The sequence below is a fragment of the Artemia franciscana genome, chromosome 13 (assembly GCF_032884065.1).
Source record: "Artemia franciscana chromosome 13, ASM3288406v1, whole genome shotgun sequence".
NCBI lineage: Eukaryota > Metazoa > Arthropoda > Branchiopoda > Anostraca > Artemiidae > Artemia > Artemia franciscana.
Genome location: NC_088875.1, coordinates 25,875,583 through 25,889,133, shown reverse-complemented (window position 1 = coordinate 25,889,133; position 13,551 = coordinate 25,875,583). Strand labels below are relative to the sequence as shown.

The 13,551-nt window shown below is 36.1% G+C and overlaps 1 protein-coding gene across 1 annotated transcript in view; it reads left to right on the top strand.

Annotated features, from left to right (window-relative positions):
- Positions 1-9,110: 9,110 nt before the first annotated feature.
- The window catches only part of LOC136034720 (lysosomal aspartic protease-like), a 31,326-nt gene continuing 26,885 nt past the window's right edge, over positions 9,111-13,551 (top strand). The window contains exon 1 of the mRNA XM_065716082.1: positions 9,111-9,262. Coding sequence (XP_065572154.1) covers positions 9,165-9,262 — 98 coding nt within the window. The 5' untranslated portion in view covers positions 9,111-9,164. The remainder of the gene's footprint in view (positions 9,263-13,551) is intronic.

Here is a 13,551-nt window from a genome sequence, read left to right as displayed (position 1 = left end):
GGAAATCGTTAGGACTAGGAACTCTAGTTGGTTTTCTAGAAAGGTTAACGTCATTAAGACTTTCATAGACAGCGCAACAGCGCTATGTAGCGCTAATGTATTATTCATTTTTGGGTTGTTTTTTTTTTTTATCAAGGCACTTCGTATAGAAGGAGCTGTCATAGAAATTTCGAAAGGAGCCCATTCGATTGGAAACTGAAAGTTCAATTTTCCTTTTTAAAAATCAAAAGTGATTGGATGACAACCAGCCCCCTTCCCTTGCGCCCATCATTTCCCCCATAATCAACCCCATAGTCCTCAGGATACGGGCAATAAGTTGTACTAGTTGTCCATTATAAACACTTAAGGTTTTTATGGAAGGGGTGGTCGTAGAAACTTCGAAGGGGCTCATTCAATTACAAATAGAAAGTTCTAGTGTCCAATTCAAATGTCAAAAGTGATCAGAGGGCAACGAGCCCCCTCCATATCGTCGTAATTTCAAAAAATTTATTCGATAAAAATTTTGAGACAGCCATTTTGTTCAAAATAATACAAAGATCATAAAACAAGGCCTTCGGGACTGGAACAACTCCCTAGAGTCTGGTAGAAGTGCTGTAAGTTCCCCGTGAGTCTATAAAGTTTTCATGGAAGGGGTGGCCGCATAAAGTTTAGAAGTGGCTCATTTGACTGGGAATGAAAGCTCTAGTTTCCTTTTAAGAGTCAAAAGTGATGGAGGGCAACTAGCCCCCTCTCACCGACGCCCACTTTTCCCCAATAGCATCTGATTGAAATTGTGAGATAGCCCTTTTTTTCAAACTAGTCCAAAGAACATACAACAATGCCTCCAGGGTCGACACAACCTCTTACAACCCAGGAACCAGAGTTTTGAGTTATGCCCCGGGGGCTATAGGGTTTTTATGGCACTTGGTATCTACCAAGTGACACATAGCGATCGCTAGCTTCCAGGTAAGCTAGGACGATGAAATTTGGCAGGTGTATCAGGAAGCAGACCAGATTAAATTAGAAATTGTCGTTTCCCGATTCGATCACCTGGGGGGGGGGGCGGTTAAATCGGAAAAATTAGAAAAATGAGGTATTTTTAACTTAAGAACGGGTGATCGGATCTTAATGAAATTTGATGTTTGGAAGGATATCGTATCCTCAGAGCCCATATTTTAAATCCTGACCGGATCCGGTGACATATGGGGGAGTTGGGGGGGGACCTAAAATCTTGGAAAATGCTTAGAGTGGAGGGATCGGGATGAAACTTGGTGGGAAAAATAAGCACAAGTCCTAGATACGGGCTCGGTGTAACCAGAACGGATCTACTCTCTTTGGGGGAGTTGGGGGGGGTGGTTAATTCTGAAAAATTAGAAAAAATGAGGTATTTTTAACTTACGAAGGAGTGATCGGATCTTAATGAAATTTGATGTTTGGAAGGATATCGTGTCTTAGCGCTCTCATTTTAAATCCCGACCGGATCTGGTGTCATTGGGGGGGGGGAGTTTGCGGGGGGACCTAAAATCTTTGGAAACGCTTAAAGTGGAGGGATTGGGATGAAACTTGGTGGGAAATATAAGTACATTTCCTAGATACGTAATTGACATAACCGAAACGCATCCACTCTCTTTGGGGGAGCTGGGGGGGAGGGTTAATTCTGAAAAATTAGAACTTACAAAATTCAACTTATGAAGGAATGATCGGATCTTAATGAAATTTCATATTTAGAAGGACGTCGTAACTCAGATTTCTTTTTTTAAATCTCGACCGGATGCGGGGTCATTGAGGGAGGGGGGGAGTAATTAGGAAAAATTAGAAAATATGAGGTATTTGTAACTTACGAAAAAGTGATCAGATGCTAATGAAATTGGATTTTTAGAAGGATCTTGTGATTTAGAACTCTCATTTTAAATCCTGACCACATCCGGCGACATTGGGGGAGTTGGAGGGGGAAACCGAAATTCTTCGAAAGCGTGAAAATCGAGGTATCTTACGAATGGGGGATCGGATCTTAATGAAACTTGATATATAGAAGAATCTTATATCTCAGATGCTCTATTTTCAATTTGAATCGGATCCAGGGACATAGAGGGTTGGAGGGGGGAGGCAGAAATCTTGCAAAACGCTTAGAGTGGAGAGATGGGGATGAAACTTGATAGGAAGACTAAGCACAAGTTATAGATACGTGATTGTCATAATTGGAACGGATCCGTTCTCTTTGGGGGAGCTGGGGGTTGTTAATTTGGAAAAATTAGAGAAATTGATGTATTTTTAACTTAAGAATGGGTAACCGGATCTTAATGAAATTTGATATTTAGAAGGAACCCATGTCTCATAGCTCTTATTTAAAATCCCGAACAGATCAGTTGCAATTGGGGGAGTTGGAGGGGGAAACCAGAAATCTTGGAAAACGCTTAGAGTGGAGAGATCGGGATGAAACTTGGTGGGTAGAATAAGCAAATGTCGTAGATATGTGATTGACGTAACCGGACTGGATCTGCTCTCTTTGGGAGAGTTAGGGGTGGGGTTCAGTGTTATGCCGAGTTTGGTGCTTCTGGACCTGCTAGGACGATGAAAATTGGGAGGTGTGTCAGGGAGCTGCACAAATTGACTTGATAAAGTCGTTTTCCCCGATTTGACCATCTGTGGGGCTGAAGGGAAAGGATAAATTAGAAAAATTGTGGTATTTTTAACTTACGAGTGGGTGATCGAATCTTAATGAATTTTGATATCAAGTAGGACCTCGTGACTCAGAGCTCTTATTTTAAATCCCGACCGGCATTAAGCCTCTAATTTTCCTTTTAAATCAATCTTTTGATTCTTAGTTTTGCTAGAGCTCATACCATATGAGCTCTTGGCTCTTCCGATCTCGTCACAAGTGCCATATGAGCTCTTAGCTCTTGTTATGGAATGGGTGGTTGTATAAACGTCGGATGGAAGTAATTTGATTGGGAATTGGAGTTCTAATGTCCTTTTTAAGAGTCAAAATTTATTAGAGGGCAACCAGCCCCCTCCCTCCATGCTCATCATTTCCCAAAATATATCCTGTTCAAATTTTCAGACAGATATTTTGTTCAGCACTGTTGAACGGTTCAGTAGGTATGCCCTATAGGTGGCCCCCCCCCCGCTCACAGCCCTCAGGGCAAGGGCTACAAGCTAGGCAATTCGTGCATTTTTAAGAGATAGTGTATTTTATTGAGAAAGGTGGGCGTGTTTGACCTTGACTTTCCGAAAAGACGAAGGACAATCAGTTTAGCCTTTCAGAGAAAGTTGAGGGGAGTGTTGGAACTATATCAAAACACATTATGTGCATACGGGCGATCAAAAGGGCATAACTCAGGAACTACTGAGTATATTAATTGGGAACTCAGGAAATGATAAGGGAGATGATCAATTGACCGAAACGGCAATATTTGCACGCTACTACTATTATAACTACTGCCGCTAAAATTACTGCTTCTGTAGCGATCACTACCAAGGCTAAGGATATGGAAATTTACATCTGAGGAAACTTTGAGGGTAAAGTTGAACTAAATCAAAAGGTACTGTGTGCATACAAATTGCTGATACAGGTGTATCAGCAATATTTTAGGAACGGCTTAGCGTATCAAAATGAAACTTCTGGGGATTACGAGTGAGGTGTTCAACTGACCAAACAGAAACTTGTACCTGCTGCTACTCTTATTAGTACTACTGCCACTATTATTAGTAGTACTACTAATACAACACTACTGCTGCTACTACTATGGTAATAGGACTATTAAGGCTACCCGTGTTAAGGTGAAAATTTGACAGAATATTAAGGGTTAATCTGAACTAAATCAATACATACTGTGCATGCAGATTGTCAAATGGGCATGTCTCCAGAATGGATTTGGGTATTAAGTTAGGACTTTCAGAGAATGCTTAAAAGGGAATGTGAATTGACCAAAAGGTAAGATGTGCACACTACCACCATGGCTACTTTCACTTCTAATACTACTACTACTACTACCACACTACTACTTCAACTATAACTGCTTGTAAAGCTAAGAGTATTAAGATCTAAAAGGCATATCAGCAATATTTTTTGGAACGGCTTATTGTATCAAGATGAAACTTCCGGGGTATCTTGAAGGGGGGTGTTCAAATGACCAAAAGGCAGCATGTACTTGATTCTACTGTTATTAATACTGCTGCAAATACAATACTGCTGCTGCCACTTCTTTTTCCATTAACCCCCTTATTAGGATTATATAAAAATAATGTTAGTCCATTTGTTAATAGATAAGTCTATCTATTTTCTGTCCATACGTCATTCCAAGGGCAGAAGAACTATGGTAGATAGTCATAGAAACCATAGTTTTCCTAGTGTTTGGTTAAATGGCACAGGTAAGCGGCGGAAATAAGTATGCCTCTCTTATTGGACCAATGCTTGTTTGTTATCTTTTAGCAAGACATGCCTGCCTAAAGTCTCAGGCAGGCTGACCAAGAATTTAAAACTGACATAGGACCACTAGATTGCCTCGAATGAGAGGTAAGCAAGGCAGGCCTACCTATGGTCCTAGGCAGGTTGAACCAAGAATTGAGAATTGATACAGGACCTTTCATTTGCGTGGAATAACAGGTAAACAAGCGTCTAAAGTCAAACTGGGCCCACCTGCAATATGTGTCAGGCAAGGTGATTGATTCAATTCATATACTTGGACATTTGCACAAATAAAAATTTAATCTACTGTTAGTTGACCAACGAGTTGACAGGAACTGCAAGGAGAAAAAGTGTCCAAAGTCTAAAGGGTCTGTCAATTCTTGGTTCAATCTGCCTAAGACCATAGGTAGGCGTGTCTTGTTTACCTCTCATTCCAGGCAATCTAATTGTCCTAAGTCAATTTTAAATTCTTGGTCAACTTACCTGAGACTAGGCGGGCGTGCCTTGCTAAAGGATAACAAACAAGTATTGGTCTAATAAGAGAGGCCTACTTACTCCCGTCGTTTAGCCGTGCCATTTAACCAAACATTCGGAAAACTATAGATTCTATGACAATCTTAGCTCTATGGCTATCTTCCTTAGTTCTTTTGCCCTAGGAATGACGCACGGACGGAAATAGATAGACATATCTATTAAAAAGTTAACTAACATCATTTTATACAATCCTAGTAGGGGGGGGGGGGGTTAATGTCAGGTTTGCCTCTCACTCAATCGGACTGTCTGTCTTGACTTTTTTTGCAATTAACCATGATTTAATGCCCACTTGATTACTAAGGCTAAGTCTATGCAGGTGGCAATCTGAGAGAATATTGAGGGGAAACTTGAACTAAATCAAAATACACTATGTGCAAACAAATTGTCAAAAGGGCATATCTCAAGAAGAACAATTCCAAACAGTATATCTCCAAACAGACAAGATCAATTGACCAAAAGGCAATATATGCACGCAGTACCAACACCGATATCACTGCTACGTATACTACTACTTGTAATACTCCAACTACCACTTCTATAGCAACTACTTGCAAGGCTAAGAGCATTAAGACGAAAACTTCAAGAAGCACATGAATATACAGCTTATCGAAAGGATATATCGACAATGCCATAGCAATGGCAAATTATATAATTTGAAACTTCCAGGACTTGACGAAAGGGACATATATATTCAACTGACCAAAAGGCAATATGTCAATACTACTGCTGCTGTTAGCACTAGTTTTATAGATATCAATACTACTGCTGTGACTACTATTACAACTATGCCTAAGGGTATAAAGATGAATTTTTCAGGGTATTTTGAAGGTGGAAGGTGAGCTGAATCAGATCACACCGTCTGTATGCAGGTTGTCAAAAGGGAGTATCAGCTATATCTTAGGAACAGTTTGGTGTATAAAGTTGAAGCTTACAGGTCTTGTTGTGGGGGATGTTGAACTACACGAAAGACAATATTTGTATCCTAATACTACTTCTTCTACTCATACAACTAGTACTGATGCTAATACTGCTGCTACTACTAAAACGGAAGGCCAAAAGATTACAAAGTATTTAAGAATAATAGTGGGAGAGGTAACAGATAGTCCTAAAAAGGGAGTAATTTTGACTTAACAAGAGAAACAACAACAAAAATGACGGTTATTTTGTAATTAGAACCAAGGGCACCAACAATTCTACCCTTAGTAGTAGTAAAATCAGCAAAGAACATGTAAGCTTTGTGTGTGGATAGCCCAAAATTATACACCGATTCGAGTCTGTCTGTTGATAGTTTTTCCAATCAATACTGTGATCTGGTCAAAGAGTCCTTTGTTGATAGTTGTTGTGTAACGTCAGCTTCTAAAAGCTCCAAGCGTGCTGTTCCTCGTGCTTCTTTGATGACTGCAGCTCTTCTTAAGAGTAGAAAAAGAAAGACTTGCTTGTGGAAGCCATTCAAGTCCTCTAATTTGTTGGAAAAAAAACATTTTAAATTTGTTGAATTCATTCATTCGTAAAGCCAAGTACATTTATTACTCCCAGATGTTCTCTAAACTTGGCATGAATCTGAGAAAAACCTGGCAACTTATAAACAAAGTTCTTCATCCCAATTCCAAAAGAAATAACTTGCCAAACAAATTAATTTCTAAGGGGGCAGTAATAAATAATAATAAGATCATAATGGACGAATTTTGCTCTCACTTTGCATCCATAGGGAAATCAATTTCCAAAGAAAATTTGATTAGTGCTTCATCTACCAGAGACTTTAAAAACTACCTTGGTCCTTCTTGTCAAAGATCGAGGGCTTTGTATCCTGTTTCCGAGTTTGAAGACCAGAGAATCGTTTCTGAGCTAATTGGATCTTCCTATGGTGGACCTGACCAAATTCCTGCCAAGGCTTTAAAGTTTATATTACCCTCAATTTTTCCCCCTCTCACCATTCTTGTGAAATTATCATTTTTGAATGGAACATTTCCTAGTGCCCTAAAATCTACCAGATTAGTTGTTCTCCATAAGAATGGTTCTAGAGATGTTCCTTTGAATTATCGACCAATTTCTCTTTTAGCAGCCATTAGTAAAATTTTGAAAAATGTATGTGCTCTAGACTTTTGTCGTTTGTTTATAAAAAAAAAATTCTTTCATTATAATCAGTTTGATTTTGCCTTAAAAACTCAACAGAACATGCTTTCATGACCTCGCTGAAGTTCATTCACAAGGAACTTGATGAGGGTAGAATTCCAGCTTCAATTTTCCTTGATGTCAGAAAAGTGTTATCACAAGTGTTATCAAAAGTGATGTCAGAAAAGTGTCATATCACATACTATCCTACTCTCCAAAATGGAACACATAGGGGAAACACGTTTACGGGGAAACAGTTATCATTAGTTTGAAACTTATTCATCTGAAAGCTCTATCATTACTGACACTAAGCTTCAAGATCAATTCAGTGCTGATTTTGGTGTACCTCAAGAGTCTATCCTAGGACCTGTTTTATTCCTTTTATTTATCAATGATCTTTTCACTGTTGTATCAGAATAAAAAAACAATGTTGCTGTAGTATTTGTGATCACAATTTTGTTCCACCCATTTTTTCCAGATCAGGTACTTCTTGTCCTTTGGTTCAAACTATTTCTACCACTCATGGTGATATAACTCATCCCCCTGATAGACATGTTTGTTTCCTATGCATTTCATTGGATGAAAATCATTCTTTCAAACATCACCGTGCTTTTGTGAAACTTAAGCTCTCCAGAAACCTAGAAGTTCATCGAAAGCTTCGTCATTGTTTCCCAGGTTCAACAATAAAGTTCCTCTTTCACTCTCTCATTCAACCTCATATGTACTGCTGTCTAAGAGCATGGCTATCAAAATTCTCTTCTTTTTCACCTTCCCTGCTTTCAAATTATATAGCAGAACAAGCATCTGAGGTGACAGGAAAGCTCAGCATGAATTTACTGAATGGTCAATCCGCATACATCTTTCTTTCCTCTTGTTTCATTTTTATATATTTTCATGGAATCTTCTCTAACTTCTTCAAACAATTTTATCTTTGAAATTCTGAACTACAAAAGGAATCTTGGGTTTTTTTTCTCCTAGAAATGACATGGATATTTTCATTCACAAAACCAAAGTCATAAAATCAGATCTTAACCCAGTTTTATGTTGTGCCTGTAATGGAATTCTCTACCAGTTAAGATTCGGCTATGTCATTCTTATATACAATTCAAAAAAGAGTTAACCGACCACCTCTTATAACTGGAGAGTTAATTCTATCCTCCCTTTTCTTTTCAACCTTTATCTTTCCTTTTCAATTTATTCAATTCATTTATTTCGATTGGTATGGTATTTTTTGTTGTTGTTTAATTATTTTTTCTCTTTTGTCTGTTTCTTTTCTTTTTTATTTCTTTTTTCTTCTTCCGGTCCTTCTTTTTGATTTTTTTGCTATTATTTAATGTTATGTTTAGTTTTCCACTTTCATAGGTCAAAGAGCCTTTGAGTATGAAGTTTTGTAATTTTTTCACCGTTTCCTTTAAATGAATTGATTGATTGATTTACAAAACTAAAATAGAAAAGAACTTAATTTCTCAATATAAATAGAACAAGTTTCAACTAAATTTTTTTCATTTTAGCGTATTCATCTACGTTTTTATTTTAATCCTTGTTTTTAAATGATTCTCATATGCTACAGTTTCATTTTTTCTTATATTATATTTACTTTCAACATAAATATCAGCACTAATATATGCTCTATAGTGTCTTGTTTTGCTCTTGCCAGTATTTGATTACCGTTAATCATGATTGCGCTTTAAATATACGATCCATAATAACCCATTTTATGAAAGTATAAAGCCCATTGGGAGGAGAGCCAAATGTTTTCTTAGCTCCCTTAGCTTTTCTTTTTCCCTTTACTCCCAAATGTTCTCTTATAGGCCCAATATTTTGGCATGTACGTCAAGTAAGCTTTTAAAGTATATGCTCCCATATATTTCTGATTATCTCTGATAATGCTTCAGTGATTTTACTTTTGAAGTTTTGGTATTCATATTCCATTTTGTGGCATAAGTCATGTTGTGGAGATTTTTTGGGGTATATGCCTGTGAGTAAAGACCTGTATTTTAGTTTCTGCTTTATCTTTCCCGATCTTTCCGTAGTAGCAATTTAGGATATTATTTAATCATTTTGAGTACTGGCAACAGCGATCCTGTCATGACAAGTTTTTGATGAAATAGAAGTTAGGCAGGCTACTATAATGATTGCCCTATTTTTTGGTTTAGTGTTGACATGTTCTCATGCATTTGGGTCAATTACGTTTGATGCCAGTTACAGGCACTCAAATAGTGTTCACAGGTAAAATAAAAATGGTAAAATTTTAGTTTAGCTACTTTTTGCTTTCTTGGAAAGGGGTTATGTTCAGCAAATGAAATTTTTAGGGATGGGTCTACATGCCAAAATGTGCCTTGGGAAAGTATTTTGAAGTTCCTAAATCCGCTACTTCTTTTTCTAGAGGGCTTTGACCCTTGATAACCTTAAATAGCCTAATCATTTGATTTTAAAAGTGAACTATTGCAAATAGATCTTTGGCTTAAATGAAATACAACCAAACAGTTTTTAGCTGAACAACTTTCCTCAATTCCAATTTATGAGGTTTCAAAGATCTGCAAATATATATCCTAAATTAAAAAAAAAACCATTGATATGGCTTAAAATTTTACTTAAATAACAAATTTGACTTCAAGAACCAAAACTAGAGAAAAATAAAGTAAAAGTCTAACTGAAAATCAAGGTAAAATGTTATTTTGACAAATTCCAATAGGTATAAGCTAGACTAGTCAAGCAGGCAACTTTCTAAGACTTAGAAATCAGAAGAGGGTTAACACAGAGGCCCTAGATTCATTAATGAAAGCTTCATTTTCCTAACCTAACCCCTCTCCAGGATAGCAAAAAGTAAGTAAACTAGAAATTTACCATAAAAATTGCTAGACTAGCCTATTTTGATTTAAGACCTAGTGTTTATGCATCAAAATTGTTTCCACCAGATTAATTAAGGTATTGTATCAGAGTACATTTAAACAGACCTGGGTCAGAATATACAGGATTTCATAACTGATATAGGGACAAGGTGAACATATTACTTGATTGCTCTTGTCTACTCTTTTGTTTGCTCTTATTTGATGTTTTATTTGCTATTGTTTGATGTTTTGTTTGCTCTTTCTAAATATAGCCTACTAGCCTGTCTAATCTGCTCAGAAATGTGGTGAATTTATACATATATGAATTGAAAATCTCTCTTTGGGAACAACTTCTTCCTTGGCATTCTGGAAATATAGAGACAGTTTTAGGACTGCCCCTATTTTACTACAAATCTGTAGGTAGAAGGAATTAGTATGAGCATAGGCCTAGTAATTAGGTGACCACCTTTTAAGCCCCCCCCCCCCAACCCTAAATATTTTTTTGTAAATATGAACATAGAGACATGTACATTGTATTTTACATAGTGACAGGGACAGATCTAGGAAGCAGGCAAGGTTTTACCTTGTCCTGGATACTGGTTTGTAAGGGGCACCTAGTTTTGAACCCTAATTTTTGAGCTTAATCTTATATGTTTAGAATCAGTATAAAAAAACACTTCTTTGATATTTTTATTCTTAATAAAATTTTGTTTCTTTTTTAGTTTTGGTTTATTAATGGTTTTATACCTCATAAACTAGGGGGGGGGGAGAGGGCAAAGTATAAGGATTTTTTTTTTTAGCCAATTAAGTACCTTGATAGGAACATAAAAATACTAAATAAAAGGAATTACTGTCACAAAAACTGAGGGGAGGGGCAGCTGCCCCCCAGCCCAGGCCTAGTTGAGCATAGAAGACCAGTTTAAACATTTTTGTCTGTCATTTTTTCACTTGTTAATTAATTTTTTCAAACATATTGGTTTTCCTAGGCTTAAAAAGCTAATATCCCTCCTCTATTTTAAAATCCATTAGGTAAAAATTTTCTTACTGTATTAAATTCACGTGTTGTTAAAATACTATTTTATTTAGGGCACTAAAATTGGATTAATACTTGTTTTATTTATTTATAATGAATAGGCTTTGATTTGCTTAGGGTCAAATGGAGGGGTTAACTTGGACCAATCCCCTGACACTGAATTTCTAGACACTCCTTAATCAAATTATCTAGCATTTTCTTCTTCTTTCTTACAGTTTTCCTCTCCTTTCTCAGGAAAAAAAATATTTATGACTTCCAATTTAGTCTTTTTTATGCCACTTGGTATTAACCAAAGTGACATATAGCAATCACAAATTCTGTTGGCCTGTCTGTTGGTCCTAGTTTTGCTACTCTGGGCACTTCCAGGTAAGCTAGGACAATGAAATTTGGCAGGCGTATCAGGGACCAGACCAGATTAAATTAGAAATAGTTGTGGTCCAGATTTGACCATCTTGGGGGGAGTGGGGGCCTGTAATTTGGAAAAAATGAAGTATTTTTAACTTACAAACAGTTGATCAGATCTTAATGAAATTTGATTTTTGAAAGGATATCATGTCTCAGAGCTGTTATTTTAAATCCCGACCGGATCTGGTGACATTGGGGGGAGTTCGGGGGGGGACCCAAAGTCATGGAAAATGCTTAGATTGGAGGGATCAGGATGAAACTTGGTGGGAAAAATAAGCAGAAGTCTTAGATACATGATTGGCATAATTGGAATGGATCCACTCTATTGGAGGGGGGTTAATTCTGAAAAATTAGGAAAAATGACATATTTTTAACTTGTGATGAAGTGATTGGATCTTCATGAAACTTCATATTTAGAAGGACATCATGACTCAGAGCTCTTATTTTAAATCCTGACTGGCATTAAGCCTCTGATTTTCCTTTTAAATCAATCTATTGATTCTTAGAATTTTGCTAGAGCTCATATCATATGAGCTCTTGGCTCTTAGCTCTTCTTGCCTTGTCACAAGTGCCATATGAGCTTTTAGCTCTTGTTTATGATATACCCTCTGCAATTAAGCATAAAGATCAGAAATACTGCTATAGCTAAATAAATGAATCCTAACAGGAAACAGAAGTTAAAATGAATTTTATTGAATCTTAAAACATTAGAAATTACTTACAAAAGGAGTAAGATCACTGACCCATTAACCTTTGAAAGGCAAGAGCATCGTTTGTGCTTTAGTGAAAACGGTATATTTTAAATATTTTCTCTGACAGTTAAATAGTGCTGGCAAAATGTTCAATGATATTGCTATGAAGGATTTTCAGAGAATCCTACAATGAAGGCAAAACAACAGACATTGGACATGTTCTTTGCCAAAGAGAAGTGTGTGAACTAATCAAAGAGCAAGAAGGTTCACATAGGAAAAAGAGACAGCAATAGGAAGAAAGACTCTGGGGCTCCTCTTGGAAACAAAAACTCCCCTTCCTCTGAAATTGAAACTTGAAACAGACAAAATGATTACTTCACAGCCTATCTAATATATATGAATAAAACTAGTACAAATAAACCAACTAATTATTTCTCCCTATGCTTTTAGGATTATAGAAAACTAGTGCTTTACTGAAAACACAAAAGTCAAGTATGAAAAATAGGAATATTTATTTGGAAGTCAAAAGTGAGCATGTAGCCTGACAGCAATAAACAAATCTATAAGCTTTTCATAGTCTTACACCTGTTGTGACATCAGTAAATTTCAGCATGCAATTAAAACTATCTTAAAAACATAAGCAAAAATTAAATATTTTTTAACAACCATGAAGTAATTGATCATCATACAGAAATATTGGGTTGATTAATCAAGTTGCATTTTGGTCTTGCAAGCTATAATACCAATAGTGAGCAGTGTATAGTCTTAAATTTTAAGAAATATGCTTTAGTATTACTGGAAATAAAGATCAAATAAGACATAATATGAATTCTTGTAATCTGATTTTTTCCCTCTATACAACAGTGAATTTCAAGATATGATACAAATTTTAAAGCTAGTCTATAGTCCTAATACTATCAAGATAGCTTTACTTCGAAATTGTGTGCAAACTAATCATGACATGTCCTTTTCAGAACCAAAACAAGAGCCTGTCATCAAACTGAGCCATTGTGCAGAAGTGATACCAAATTAAACATAAAAAGAAAGCAGCAATCCTAAAATGGATTGTTGCATTATATTAAAAGGGACTGAAAATATTTTTTATTCTGTAAAAAGTATCCTTAATTGGTTTGCTACTGTACCAAAGCTTATATATTATTTTGTGTTTTCAGTAAAGCACTAGTTTTCTATAATCCTAAAAGCATATGAAAACATAATTAGTTGGTTTATTTTTACTAGTTTTATTGATATATATTACATAGGCTGTGAAGCAATAATTTTTGTCTGTTTTAAGTTTCAACTTCATTCTTACTTCCATCCAAAAAACTTTTTTTTTCAAAATTCATCTTTGTTTGTTTTTGATTGAAATTTAATGTAGAAACAATCTTGACACAATCTTTTTTATTTATGTAGAATAATGTATGTTTGTTTCAAGTTTTGATATCACTCTTTAGTCTCAGTTGAAAACTTATTTTTCATATAATTTCTTATTATCACCAATCTAGGGGAGATAAGACACCTCTAGAAAATAGTGCAGATAACCTTGACAGCTACAAA